This window comes from Talpa occidentalis, unplaced genomic scaffold (genome assembly GCF_014898055.3).
Source record: "Talpa occidentalis isolate TD23 unplaced genomic scaffold, MPIMG_talOcc4v2.1 talOcc4.11, whole genome shotgun sequence".
NCBI classification, from domain to species: Eukaryota; Metazoa; Chordata; class Mammalia; order Eulipotyphla; family Talpidae; genus Talpa; species Talpa occidentalis.
Window position 1 is genome coordinate 31,635,969 of NW_023601104.1, and position 13,565 is coordinate 31,649,533.

The window sequence follows — 13,565 nt, forward strand, 5'->3', positions numbered from 1 at the left end:
GATAAGAATTGTTGTCTACATCATCGTGTTATTTTCCAACCCCCAAAATCAACAGTAGCTGTTGTTTTTCCATGTGAAATAAAATATTTTCAAGTTTTAAGATTAGTTTTCTGTCTAGCTTCTGTTACCTCTAATATTTTCCACCTTTCTCTAGGTGTTTCTCCACCTTGGTTGGAATCATCCTATTTTCTTCATCTTAGTCTATCTCCTTCTCTGTGTAGCCAGTGCTTCTCACAGTTGAAGTGAGCTGATGTTTCACATTATTCTCTTTGCTATTCCAGCAGTGTACTCTTCTCCTTAATTTGATTTAGATATGTATGTATTGGCATTCACATTTACATTATTTTTATATGTAAACGTACACATTTATTTTTATATGTAAACTTGCATTCATTTTCATGTTTGGTGTTCCCTGCTTATTGCATTGTTGTTATTGGTTCTTCTTGACCAGAATTGCAGGCATTTTCAGGGCACCTGTGGACACGGCATCATAGTATAGAACAGCATCTTTGTGTCAGACACGTGATGTAGTCCTGGCACTATCAGTTACTAGTCATGTGACCCTGATTACTTAACTTCTCTTTTTTTTTAAGATTTATTTATTTATGCATACAAGAGCTGGGGTGCAGGCCAGAGGTGGGGGGGGAGTGAGGGGATTCACTCGAGACAGAGTGGGGAGCAGAACAAGCGAATCTACTGAAATACACTGCTGAGAGGAGCAGCAGGTGAGACAGGAGAGGTCTGCTGCACCATATGTGGGTTAGCTGCCTGGCTTGGGATCGAATTCATGCTGCAGTGACTGCAGATACCTGGATAGTGCTGAGACTTAACCTCTTGCACCACCAGGGAGGCCCTACTTAACCATTCTTAACCTCAATAAAATGGGTACAATAGTATTATCTGCCTCATAGGATTTTTGTGAAGATTAAATAACATGGACTATATAAAACACTTAGAATAGGCCCTGGCTTATAGTTAAACATGCAATAAGTATTGTAATGACTAATATTATTATTTTTTTAAGATTTATTTATTTATTTATATAAGAACCGGAGTACAGGCCAGATTCTCGGGAGGGTGAGAGGATTCAGAGATAGAGCAGGGAACAGAACAGGCAGACTGATGACATACACTGCTCAGGGAGCAGCGGGCGCGTCAGGAGAGGTCTGCCATGCCATGTGGGACCTTCGGCGGCCGGCCGGCCAGCTGGAATCAAACCAGCGCTGCAGAGGCTGTGGACAGCTTCACAGCGCTGCGCTCAACCACCTGCACCACCAAGGGAGGCCTGACTAATATTATTATTAAACATACATCATTTTTTACTGTGTTTTCTGCTAATAAGTTTTTTGCTGTGTGTGTTTGTTTTTTAATCTCCCATAGGTTTTGGCTGATGGTTTGAGGACTGGTGTAACTGAATGGCCTGAGCCTCTGGAAGCAAAATCTGCTGTTGAACTTGTGCAGGAATTTCTAAATGGTGTTTGTTTTTGTAATTTGTTTATTATTTATTTTACTTAATTGAGAACTTCTACTTGGCTATATTTAAATGTCTTTTTAGACTTGGTATTCTTTTTGAGTAGAGTATATTTAAAGCTGTGAGTTCCATTATGACCAGAGAGACAGCTCTCATTTTGAATGCTAATGGTAAAGGTCTAAGTAATTTTAAGATTTTATATTGAATTTAAAATTTTTATACCACAACTATTTATAGAAGTGGGATGGAATGTAACCTTCACGCACCAATTGTGTGCCTGACGATTTGTGTCAGGGGCTTTCACTATACCACAGTTCATCCTCATACCTCTGCCTGATGGATGTGTGTTATGACCTCTATTGAAGAGTTAAATCATTTCTAAAATCCCTGGTTCTACTTCTGCTGTCCTCACTCATCATTTGAAGATGGGATTAGGTTGGGAAATTAGTAGGATGGAAATAATTAGAATGAAAAGAGAAAAATAAAATCCAGAAGTAATAAATGTTTACCATTTTCTAGACTTAAATAAGCTGGATGGATTTGGTGATTCTACAAAAAAAGACACAGAGGTGAGTGCTTACTGTCAGTTACAAATATACATTGAAATTGCTTTTAAAATTTGGTTGTACAGTTATCTTTCATGTTGTGCCATGTCAAATGGGTCTGGTACATTTTTGCATTTTTGAAGGTAATTTTTTGTTGGTCTTTAATGTCCACCCTGGTGATTGTTTTCCTTAAGAGTTGATACTTTTAGGGCCTCCCCGGTGGCGCAGCTGTTGAGTGCTGGGCTGCGAAGCTGGCCGCAGCCTTTGCAGCACGGGTTCAATTCCCAGCCTCCAGGGAGGTCCCACATGGCGTGCAGACCTCTCCTGCCGTGCCCGCTGCTCCCTCAGCAGTGTACTTCAGTCCTTCTGCCTGTTCTGCTCCCCGCTCTGGCTCTGGTGAATTCTCTCTCCCTCCCGCACTTCTCACTGTACCCAGTGCTTGTATAAATAAATAAATCTTTAAAAAAAAAAAAGTTGATTTATTTTTTTTTATTTTTATTTTTTAAAGATTTATTTATTTTGGGCCTCCCCGGTGGCGCAGCGGTTGAGCGCTGGGTTGCAAAGCTGCCCGCGGCCTCTGCGGCGCCGGTTCAATCCCCAGCTGCTCCCCGGCCACCGGAGGAGGGTCCCGCATGGCGCGCAGACCTCTCCTGCCGCCCGCTGCTCCCCTCAGCAGTGTACTTCGGTCCTTCTGCCTGCTCTGCTCCCTGCTCTGGCTCTGGTGAATTCTCTCACCCTCCCGCGCTTCTGACTGTACCCAGTGCTTGTATAAATAAATAAATAAATCTTTAAAAAAATAAAAATTTAAAAAAAAAAAAAGATTTATTTATTTTTATACAAGAATTGGGGTACAGGCCAGAGATGCACCGGGGGGGGGGGGGTGAGATGATTCACCAGAGACAGAGTAGGGAGTAGAACAGGCAGACAAACCGAAGTACACTGTTGAGGGGAGCAGCGGGCGAGACAGGAGAGATCTGCCCCACCATGTGGGTTTCTCCCTGGCCAGCCGGGAATCGAACTTGTGCTGCAGTGGCTGCGGATTTCTTTATAGGTTGCATCTTAACCCCTGTGCCACTAGGGAGGCCCAAGAGTTGATATTTTTAAAGAGAACTAACATGTATGTATTACTAACTGCTCAACTACAGAAAAATAGAAAAGAGTATGTCAATATATCATAAGGTGTTGTGACTACAGTAAGCTAATATGCTATGAGATGTCCATGCATGGTATTATTAACTTAAGCTAAATAGGTTGTCACTTGACAAATAGGAAAATTTAGACAGATAATTTAATTAAATGTTTTTACATGAAAAGCTGAATGCTTTTAGGCATCACAGTTAAAAAACAATTTATCGCTTCTCGGCCTTTTGGCTAAGATCAAGTGTAAAAAACAATTTAAGGGCCTTAGTTTTTCACTGCCTATTGATTTGATGGATGAAGTTGTAGAAAATTCACATATTTCTTTTTGTGTATTCATAGATCCACCTTTCTTGGAGTAGCATTTGAAAACTTACTGTCCTGAAACTATTTTACTTATTTTTTTTTAATAACTTGAATGTTCTCTGATGCTTTTCCCCCCCTCCCCCTAGATAGTGAAGCATGACAGTGTTGCAGTTGACCGTTCCATTGAGTGTCTTTTCACAGTACGGGGTGATCTCGATTTTGCTGAGCAGCTGTGGTCCAAAATGAGCAGTAGTAGGTATCATGATATTAAAATAAAGTTTTTGCTATTACTCTTAGGTTTATTTCAAGGCTTTCAGAAATAATACAAAGTGTACCATTATACGAAAATCTAGTTTATCAAATTCATTTCTCATAATGCATTGGAACAGTCTACTCAAGATTTTACTAAGACAGTGCAATTCATGTAATCTGTGCTTTACTCTTATTTTAAATGTAAGACTTACGTGGTTTTTATGCCATATTCATGTGAACAAAACATACACCTTAGTGAAATTATAATTACTAGAAAAAAAGGAAAAGCTGTTCCTTAATCTTTTACAGGTTTGTTTTGTGGCAGTGAATTTTGTTTTTCCCTTTAAAGCCTTAAGTTTTGGGGTTTTTTTTTTTTTTCTTTAATTTCTTTTCTCCTTCCCTCATCCATAAAGTAGAGATACTTGTCTTTTATTTATTTGTGTATCCTTAAGATAAATGACATATTTGATCTCAGAAGTACCTTGAAAATAATGTTGGACTTGTTTTCCAAGGTGTGACTTCATATCAAGACTTGGTGAAGTGTTTTACGTTAATCATACAGAGTCTACAACATGGTGATGTACAGCCATGGGTAAGTTTAGTATTGTGTGATAGAACTTTTGTTTTCTCAGCAGCATAGCATGGTGGTTAAGGAGCCAGACTGCCTGAGGTTTAGTTCCAACCCTACTACTTGCCAGCTATGGAAATTTGGGAAGATTCCTTTAATTCTTTTTTACCCAGTTTCCTCATCTGTAAAGTGAGGGTAGGCTGAGTGTCTTCCTCTGTTGTTTTAGGGTTAAATAATTTAATTCATTTAAAGTACCTAACATCTATCTCATAGATAAATGCTCTGTATTTCTAAGTTATTAGTAGTATTGCTACTGTTGCTATGATTATTTTCATGTAGTACTGATGAGAATATAAATTGGAACTCTCTAAAAAGCAATTTTGATAATGGATTGAGATCTTCACAAAAGTAGCATGCTCTTTGAGTCAGTAATTCTTCTGAGGATCCACACTAAGCTAATACACAGAAATATGTATCAAGATTTCACATAATAGAATTGTCATCACACCCTCAGATATAGTAGCAACAAATTGTAAATGATCTAAATTACCACTCTTAAATAGAATAACTAAGTAAATGATATGGCCACATAACAGATGTAATAGTTGCCAAAAATGCTGACAGATGATATGGAGAAATGCTTATAATATTCAGTAAAAAGAAAGGAGTGTATGTTACTATATTAAAAAAAAAATTTGGAGGAAAAAACCTGGAAACAAACTGTTAAAGCAGTCACCTCTGGTGTTAGGATTACAAATGAGTTTTTCTGGGCCTCCCTGGTGGCTCAAGGGGTTAAGATGCAGCACTGTGAAGCTATCTGCAGTCACTGCAGCACGAGTTTCAATCCCTGGCCAGGGAGGTGACCCACATGCCATAGCAGACCTCTCCTGTCTCACCCACAGCTCCCCTCAGCAGTGTATTTCAGTACATCTGCCTTTTCTGTTCCCCACTCTCTCTCTGGTGAATCCTCTCACCCACCGCATCTCTGGCTTGCACCCCAGCTCTTGTAGGAGTAATTAAAAAAATATTTAAAAAAACCCACAAATATTTTCTAACTGCATTATACCTTCCTGCGCTTTGTAGATTTTCGACAATGAATTTGTATTTTTAAATAAAAGAAAAAGCTAATTATCACCAAACTACAGAGAAGATCCCTCATTTAGTAGTAATCATCTTAAATAATGTGACTGCTAATTCATGACTGTAAAACTTAGACACTTTACTAGGTATGAACAGAGCTATACACTCCAGGGCAAAAGCATGCAAACTGATTGGGCAGTAGTGATACTGAGCACTTTAGGCTTTGCTAGCAAACTTTTCTCATGAGAGTTTCTGGGTTCGTGAGACATTTATAAGTATATCCTTACTATGTGCAATGAGTGCCAACCATGTGAACTAGTTTTTATTTTTAAAAAACATGCATCCCTCAGCCTTACTCTGGGGGCTTTTGCTGTTAAGCACCCTGGCATTACCTGAGGGTACAGGAAAAACACTCATCTCTCCCCAGGGAGCCTTTTTTCTCTTGGGGCCTACAAACGGCTGACAGCTCAGGTGCCACCTGGCATTTCCCTTCTGTCAGTACACACAGCTGTGGAGGTGTCTGCAGGCCTCTCCATCCTCTGTGAGGGAGGCTTTAGAAGGCCAAGAACAGTGCTTCTTTGGGATGTCAACCTTATTAAAGCCCTGCAAAATCCGCCCCCCCCCCAAAAAAAAAAAGGCAAAACATTATGATAAAATTAAAGGTAATAATAATGAGAAAATATCAAATATTTTATTATGTTCAAAATCAGTTGTTTAACATTTGGAACACATGTTAAATGTGCAAGTTCACAACTCTAATTTTAAATGATAAAGTTGTTTGTTGGGTATTATAACCAATAAGGAGTTCCATGTGAGTGACACATTCATAGACCACAGAGAGAGGAGAGTTTTCCTTCAGCATTTGATTTTCAGTGTAGATGAAGATGTTCAATTTTCAAAAACATGTCCAATAGCAGGAGAAAAATCATTCCTAGTTGTAAAGCTGCAATGGTCCAACTCTGCCTTTTCTTCAGTGGAATTTTATCTAAGGGTGATAAGCTTAAACCCGTAGTTGCTTTGGACTTAAGCAAATGATGTAGCAATGACACTTTCAGAAACTGACATGTTTGTAACTTAGGAACTTTCATTAAAACAATGTATGGTTTCAAGAACTAAAAATGTAAGCTTATAATTTTGAACTTGTTAGTAATACAATTTGCTTCTCTTTTGTTTATTGGGTTATTTGTACTTATATTCATGGTTTTATAAAATTTCTTGATTTCTAGCTCCATAGTGGGAGTAACAGTTTACTAAGTAAGCTCATTCATCAGTCTTATCATGGAACCATGGACACTGTGTCTCTCTGTGGGACTATTCCAGTTCAGATGCTTTTGGAAATTGGTTTGGACAAACTAAAGAAAGATTATATTAGTTTTTTCATAGGTAAGTCCCTCTTCCAGTTCACAAAGGTAAAAAGTACATCAGAGTTGTCAGCCATAGGTATCCTTATATTTTATCTTTTACTTGTCTCTAGTTATTTATGGTTCTGTCTTTTCTTGGTTCCACTGTGAGATAAGCACTTCTGTTCTCTGGGCCTTTGTTTTCCCTTTGATAAAAGATAATAGATTTTGTTTGTATTTAGTTCAAACATTTTGAGATTCCATGGGGTTAGTATAGGGGAAAAAAAAAATCTCTTTTATGAGATGCTGTTTTAATACCCAGTGCTTGGTGGTTTTTATTAATATATTAGGAGCAAGCTATGATGATTTTATTAATATAGTGATGATTTTATTAATATATTAGGAGCAAGCTGTGATGATTTTTAGAATAAGTACTAGTATTTATTTTTAGTGTAATATGCCCCCAAATTTGGCCTTTTGTGAGGAACTATTTAGCTTATACATCTATTATAAAATTTTTCCCTCTTATACATGAAGTATAAAATTTTTTTCCTAGACTCCTCAACCAAGATAAGTATTTAAAGCTTATTATCATGTGTGTGTTTTTTCTTCATAGGTCAGGAACTTGCCTCTTTGAATCATTTGGTAAGTTTACTTTTTATTCTAAGTAGTATTTCTTTTATTCAGTCATTCTGCATATAGGTATTAAGTGCCTAAATGTTTGGTATGCTGTCCTGGGTCTTAGGAAATAGGTAAACAAGATTGTCAATGTCCTTAATTATGACAACCTTGTAAGATAGACAGAAAAGTAGCCATTCTATTTCTCATTCTCTATAAATTTATGGTACTGACATATAGTTGTATTTTGCTCAAGCAAATATACATTTCCTCAAACAATATTGTTCCATTATAAGTTGATGAGACAAAAAAGATCCTGATGTTATTCAGAAGACCAGGTTTTGTTTTGTGTTATATCTGGTTTCACTTAAAGTTGGTCTCCAAGAACCATTGATGGTATTAAATGAGAACTTACTGTACTACCACAACTTTCATTTATCCAAAGTGGTTAGGGAATGCCTTTCTTAGTAGACCCTGTATAGGAATATTTGCTTTATAGTCTCTTGATTCATTTCTATTGCACACTAAGGGATTATCTTCCAAGTAATTTATGATGCTCTTTAATAATTTGTTTATTTATTTTGAAAGATTTCCATTTTATTTTTTTAAGATTTTTTATTTATTTATACAAGAGCTGGAGTATAGGCCAGAGGTGTGGGAGGGTGAGAGGATTCACCAGAGACAGAGCCGAGATCAGAAACAGGCAGACTTACCGAAAGCACTGCTAAGGGGAGCGGGTGAGACAGGAGAGGTCTGCCGTGCCATGTGGGTATCTCCCTGGCCGGCCGGGAATTGAACCCATGCTGTAGAGGCTGCAGACAGCCTCACAACGCAGTGCTCAACCCGCTGCACCACTTGGGAGGCCCTAATATATTGATTTAAAAGACACATTTGGGCTTCAGGGTTATGATTAGGTGCTTTAGGATTAGAAGATTGAACAACATCTGTATTGACCCTTGACTTTCATTGGAAGATCTTTTAGAAAACAAATCTTTAGTATCAAAAGGTTTGTTATTTGTCTTTTATAAAAATACAAGATAGATTTTCTAAATTCCTGCTATGAGTGAGACCATCCAGTATTTTTCTTTTTCTTTCTGACTTATTTCGCTGAGCATGATCCCTTCCAGCTCCATCCATGTTGCTGCAAACTGCATGTGTTTATCTTTTTTGATTGCTGAGTAATATTCCATGGTGTATATGTACCGCATAGAAAACCAAAATGAAAATGCATACATTGTGCAAAGATGAAAAAAGATCTAAGAATTATATAAAATAAAATATTTAAATTAAAAAAAAGAAAAAATACCTAGAAAACCCCCCCCAAAAAAAAATACAAGATAGAAATACTCTTTGTCTATTATGCAAAGTAAGACTCCACTGGATTTTTTAGTAAGTGGATATATTTTTAGTAAAAATGTGCTGTAGCAGGAAAAAAATACGTACATGTATTTGCTTTGCTGTTTCTATACATTTTTCAAAAACTTAATAATTACTGAAAATTAGACAGTAGGGTAAATACACCCTAATCTCATCAAACAAATCTGAGTGCTCCCATTTTTATGAATTCCCCCGAGGTCATCTCATTGTTTAGTATGTTTTGACTGCAAACTTTTGACACATAACAGTCATTAAACTTTTTTTTTTTTTAAAGAGGCACGTATTTTATTTATTTATTTGTTTGTTTGTTTGTTTGTTTGTTTATACATGCACTGGGTACAGTCAGAAACGAGGGAGGGTGAGAGAATTCACCAGAGCCAGAACGGGGAGCAGAGCAGACAGAAGGACTGAAGTACACTGCTGAGGGGAGCAGCGGGCGGCAGGAGAGGTCTGCGCGCCATGTGGGACCCTCCTCCGGTGGCTGGGGAGCAGCCAGGGATCGAACCTGCGCCTCAGAGGCCGCGGGCAGCTTCGCAACCCAGCGCTCAACCGCTGTGCCACCGGGGAGGCCCAACAGTCATTAAACTTTGAGGCTTTTAAAAATGTTAATTCCTGGGCCTAGCAACTCTGTAGTTCTTAGGCGCAGGAATGTTTTTCTAAGTAAACCATTTCCTACTCCAAATGATTCTAATGCTTTTCCCTTATTGTATTAGTTTCCTACTCCTGCATAACAAATTACTACAAACTTAGAAGCTCAAATGAACACAAATGCATCATAGTTTCCAGGTGTTGGAGTTGAGCATGTTTTAGTTGGTTCCTCTGCTCTGGATTTCACAAGGCCTGAAATGAAAGTGTCACCCAACCGTGTGCTCATCTGGAGCCGTGGCCAGGAAAAAAGCCGCTTTCAAGTTCCTTCATTTGTCATTGGCAGAATTCAGTTTTTTGTGGTCATATGACAAAGGTCCCCATTTTCTTTTCTTTTTTAAAGATTTATTTATTTTTGCATACAAGAGCTGGGGACAGACCAGAGATGCAAGGGGTGAGAGGATTCACCAGAGACAGAGTGGGGAACAGAACAGGCAGACTGACTGAAATACACTGCTGAGGGCAGCAGCAGGCGAGACAGGTGAGGTCTGCTTTGCCATGTGGGTTTCTCTCTGGTCCGCCGGGGATCGAACTCGTGCTGCAGAGGCTGTGGATTGCTTCATAGTGTGGACCTCCCTTGCACCACTAGGGAGTCCCAGTCCCCATTTTCTTGTGGGCTCTTGGTCCAAGATGGTCTCAGTTGCTTTTGGGTCCTTGCGATGTGACCCTTCCCACAACACATCAGGCAGTTTGTTTCTTCAGAACCACTAGGAAAGCTCTAATGCTTCACCTTTTAGTGGGTTATCAGGTCACGACCATGTCTTTTTAACCAATTCAGTTGATTAGTAGCCTGGTCATGGGGGTAACAGTCCATCATAATCATTTTTTGGCCTCATCCAAGGAGATGGGATTATCCAAAAGGTATACTCTAGGGCGCCACAATTTTGGAGACTGTGATAGAATTCCACCTATGATATTTGCCATGGTTTATTTCCTTAGAATGGGTTCTCAGAAATTTTATGGTGCTTGACATGTATTCCCAAACTTCTTTTCCAAAGGGTCTAGCCAACTTACCAAAAATAGATGAAAGTGGAATCTCATCAATACAGTTGCTTAATTTCTTAGTACTTCAGGTTTACTACCTACTTTTAGAGGTACAAGCTTCCATCAACCTAGAAAGGGTATTATAATTAAGAACTGTTTTGTGGATTTGCCATGCTTTCCATCTGGAGAGCTTGATGGGTGGTATTAGTTTCCCATTTGGACTTCCTTGGTGAATCAGTTCTGTGATTTACTTTTATTGAGAAATGTATGTAATGGTTTGGTTAAAACATTCTAAGTGCAGATTTTACTTATAGTTTAAAGAATAGCCTTGAGGGGCCTCCCTGGTGGCTCAGGGGTTAAAGACCGCTATCAGGCTACCTGCCACTGCAGCATGAGTTCAATCCCCAGCTGGCCAAGGAGAAACCCACATGGCACAGCAGATCTCTCCTGTTTCACCTGCTGCTCCCCTCAGCAGTGTATTTCAGTCAATCTGCCTGTTCTGTTCCTCACTCTGTCTTTGGTGAACCCTCTTACCCCCCCACACTCTGACCTGTATCCCAGTTCTTGTATGCATACATATATAAATAAAAAAAATAATAAAATAATAAAATAAAATAAAATAAATAGCCTTGAAAGCTGGTAAATTCTATCTAGCTGCTTCCTGTTTTTTCCCCCCTGCTCTATTAATTAAGCAACTAAGTTTAGCAGACATAACCATTTTCTTGCTGAAGATTTCATTTGTTCTTTAACTTCCTGTTTTGCTTGCATTTTTTAATTCCAGGAATATTTCATTTCTCCATCAGTAGATATACAAGAACAGGTTCATCGTGTTCAAAAACTCCACCATATTCTAGAAATATTAGTCAGTTGCATGTTTTTCATTAAACTTCAACATGAGCTTCTCTTTTCTTTAACACAGTAAGTATTTCTCTGTCGTGAATACACATAAAAGTGTATTCTTTTGTGAAATAGATGCAGCCACAAAAATGTATAGTTTTTGTTACTAGTTAGATACCTGTGCACCCTGTCTTCACTGTAGCAGAGTAGTTCCAAGTTATAGAAAGGAAAATCTTCAGATTCAAAAGTATCAGTTTTGATTCTTATCACTTCCCAACTTCTGAGGAAGTTTCCTTTCATTGTTTTTTTTTTTTTTTTTTTTTGGCAGGGGGAGATCTATATAACCTCATCAGTTTGTCATAAGGATCTAATAACCTCATCAGTTTATCATAAGGATTAAATGACATGTGTAAAATTTCTGACATTCAATAGGTGCTTAATAAATACTCCTTTTTTCTTTACATCCATATAGATTTGGACCAAAGTAATCATTGCTAGTCACTGTATGGTAACTGAATGGGGTCAAATATTATGAGAACTCTGTCAGTAGAATTGCTGTTATTTTAGAAACTCTACTAATCAGTTTGACTAAAAACAATTTGGATTAATTCTAATACATGGATTCTTGGTGTCATACATATTTGAGACCTTGGAGTGGGTTTTTTTCCTCTGAAAGAAAATGTATCACTTTACCAAAATCAGAATTTGCTTCTCTTGTAAAGGAAAAAATTCGAAATTATTTTTACAGAATCTAAAAAGTATTCATTAAAGATAAGTAGTATAAATGACTTAACTCCTTAATTCCCCAACTCTAAAACCATGCAAGCTGTATTTTTATCTTTCTTTGCCTCCTTTTGTTTTTCTCTTTCTGATACTTTTTTCTCCCCAATTAAACCCTTTACTTGGGCTCAACATAGATATGTTTTATATTTGTGAGAAATATACATACTATTTTTTTAAAGAGAATGAAATTTCCTTTCAAAGAAAAAAGCGTAATTTAAGTCTTGTCAGGGAATGGTTATTTGTTTTGTTTTGTTTTTATTTTTATGGGCCTGAAATTACACTTGTTGATGTTGTGGTTAATGTTACTCAATAAACTATTTCCCTTGTGAACTTTAGATTACCAGAAAGTCCATGTGGCAATTTTTTCCAAAGGAGGTTTTTTTTTTTTAGATCCTGCATAAAATATTATAAACAAAATCCCCTTGATGAACATCATGTTTTTCAACTGCCAGTCAGACCAACTGCTATAAAAAACTTATATCAAAGGTAAAAAAATTGAATTATACTTTAAAGCTTGACTATAATTCTAAGCAATTTTTAAAGATTGATTTATTTATACAAGCACTGGGTACAGTCAGAAGCGCGGGAGGGTGAGAGAATTCACCAGAGCCAGAGCGGGGAACAGAACAGGCAGATTGACGAAATACACTGCTGAGGGGAGCAGCGGGCGTGGCAGGAGAGGTCTGTGCGCCATGTGGGACCCTTGCCGGCAGCCGGGGATCGAACCGGCACTGCAGAGGCTGCGGACAGCTTCGCAGCCCAGCCACCAGGGGAGGCCCAATTCTAAGCAATTCTTGTATCCAAGAATTGGGGACCTCATGATTCATTTCTGAAACTTGAATCATCCTTATCTCATTTTCTGATCAATCTGATGGAGTTCTTCCTTTTCCTTCTCCCAGAACTTTTGTCTACTTTCTTTTGACAATTGGGCCTCTCATCTCACTTTTTTCTCAATTTAAATTTCTTTGAGTATAGGGCAGAAAGTAGAGCTAGAAGAAAAATGACATATTGAGAGGAAAGTGATCAGCAAAGCCAAAGGTATAGTTGCGGGAGTAGAAGAAGGGCTTGGGCTTTGGGGAGGTGTGGAACTGTGAGGCTAAGATGACGGATGGGTCATCATGTGGACACTGGGGTTGCCTAAAATGCTGCTCCCCATGACTCTTCCCTCAGCATTTGATATACTTGATGTTTCTCTAGTACTAAAACCATTCTGTTTATACTCTCTGTTTAATTCCCTCTAGCCAAACCCCATCACTCCCCTGAAACTGCTCTGACAAAGCTTAGGACACGGTTACTGCATTTTTTCAGTCACACCCCTTGGTGCCTATGAATGTGTGCTCCTTCATCCTGGATCTTGGATGGATCTGGTCCATTAACTAACTCCTTATTTCATGCTCTGCTTAAATGCCACAATCTCTGAGGATTCTTTTCCAACTCTGTAATCCCAGTCTGAGTTAAATTACCCTCTTTTTTGGTCCCCTACCACTAATTCAGTATTTCTCTATTACAGCATTTTGAGGTTTTTTTCATTGACTTAATCATTTATATTCTTGTTTTTTTTCTCTCTCTTGACTGCTTAAGGTTGTGAATTATGACCTGTTTATCTCTTTCGCCTCAGTGCC

The 13,565-nt window shown here is 38.2% G+C and overlaps 1 protein-coding gene and 1 non-coding gene across 5 annotated transcripts in view; both read left to right on the forward strand.

The window, feature by feature from the left end:
• ZWILCH (zwilch kinetochore protein) overlaps nt 1-13,565 on the forward strand; it is a 37,752-nt gene that overhangs the window by 17,780 nt on the left and 6,407 nt on the right. For 2 of the 4 annotated variants that reach the window (XM_037502769.2, XM_037502771.2), the window contains 8 exons: nt 1,381-1,474; nt 1,991-2,040; nt 3,606-3,711; nt 4,224-4,303; nt 6,586-6,742; nt 7,316-7,344; nt 11,105-11,241; nt 12,334-12,429. In XM_037502769.2, the coding sequence (XP_037358666.1) occupies nt 1,381-1,474; nt 1,991-2,040; nt 3,606-3,711; nt 4,224-4,303; nt 6,586-6,742; nt 7,316-7,344; nt 11,105-11,241; nt 12,334-12,429 (749 nt within the window). Of the gene's footprint in view, nt 1-1,380; nt 1,475-1,990; nt 2,041-3,605; nt 3,712-4,223; nt 4,304-6,585; nt 6,743-7,315; nt 7,345-11,104; nt 11,242-12,333; nt 12,430-12,918; nt 12,982-13,565 lie in introns of all 4 variants that reach the window. The other 2 variants (XM_054688213.1, XM_037502772.2) reach the window with 2 other exon arrangements.
• LOC119239657 (small nucleolar RNA SNORA49) lies at nt 5,701-5,826 on the forward strand. The gene has a single exon (XR_005123935.1). It is a non-coding gene; the product is annotated as a small nucleolar RNA SNORA49 (small nucleolar RNA).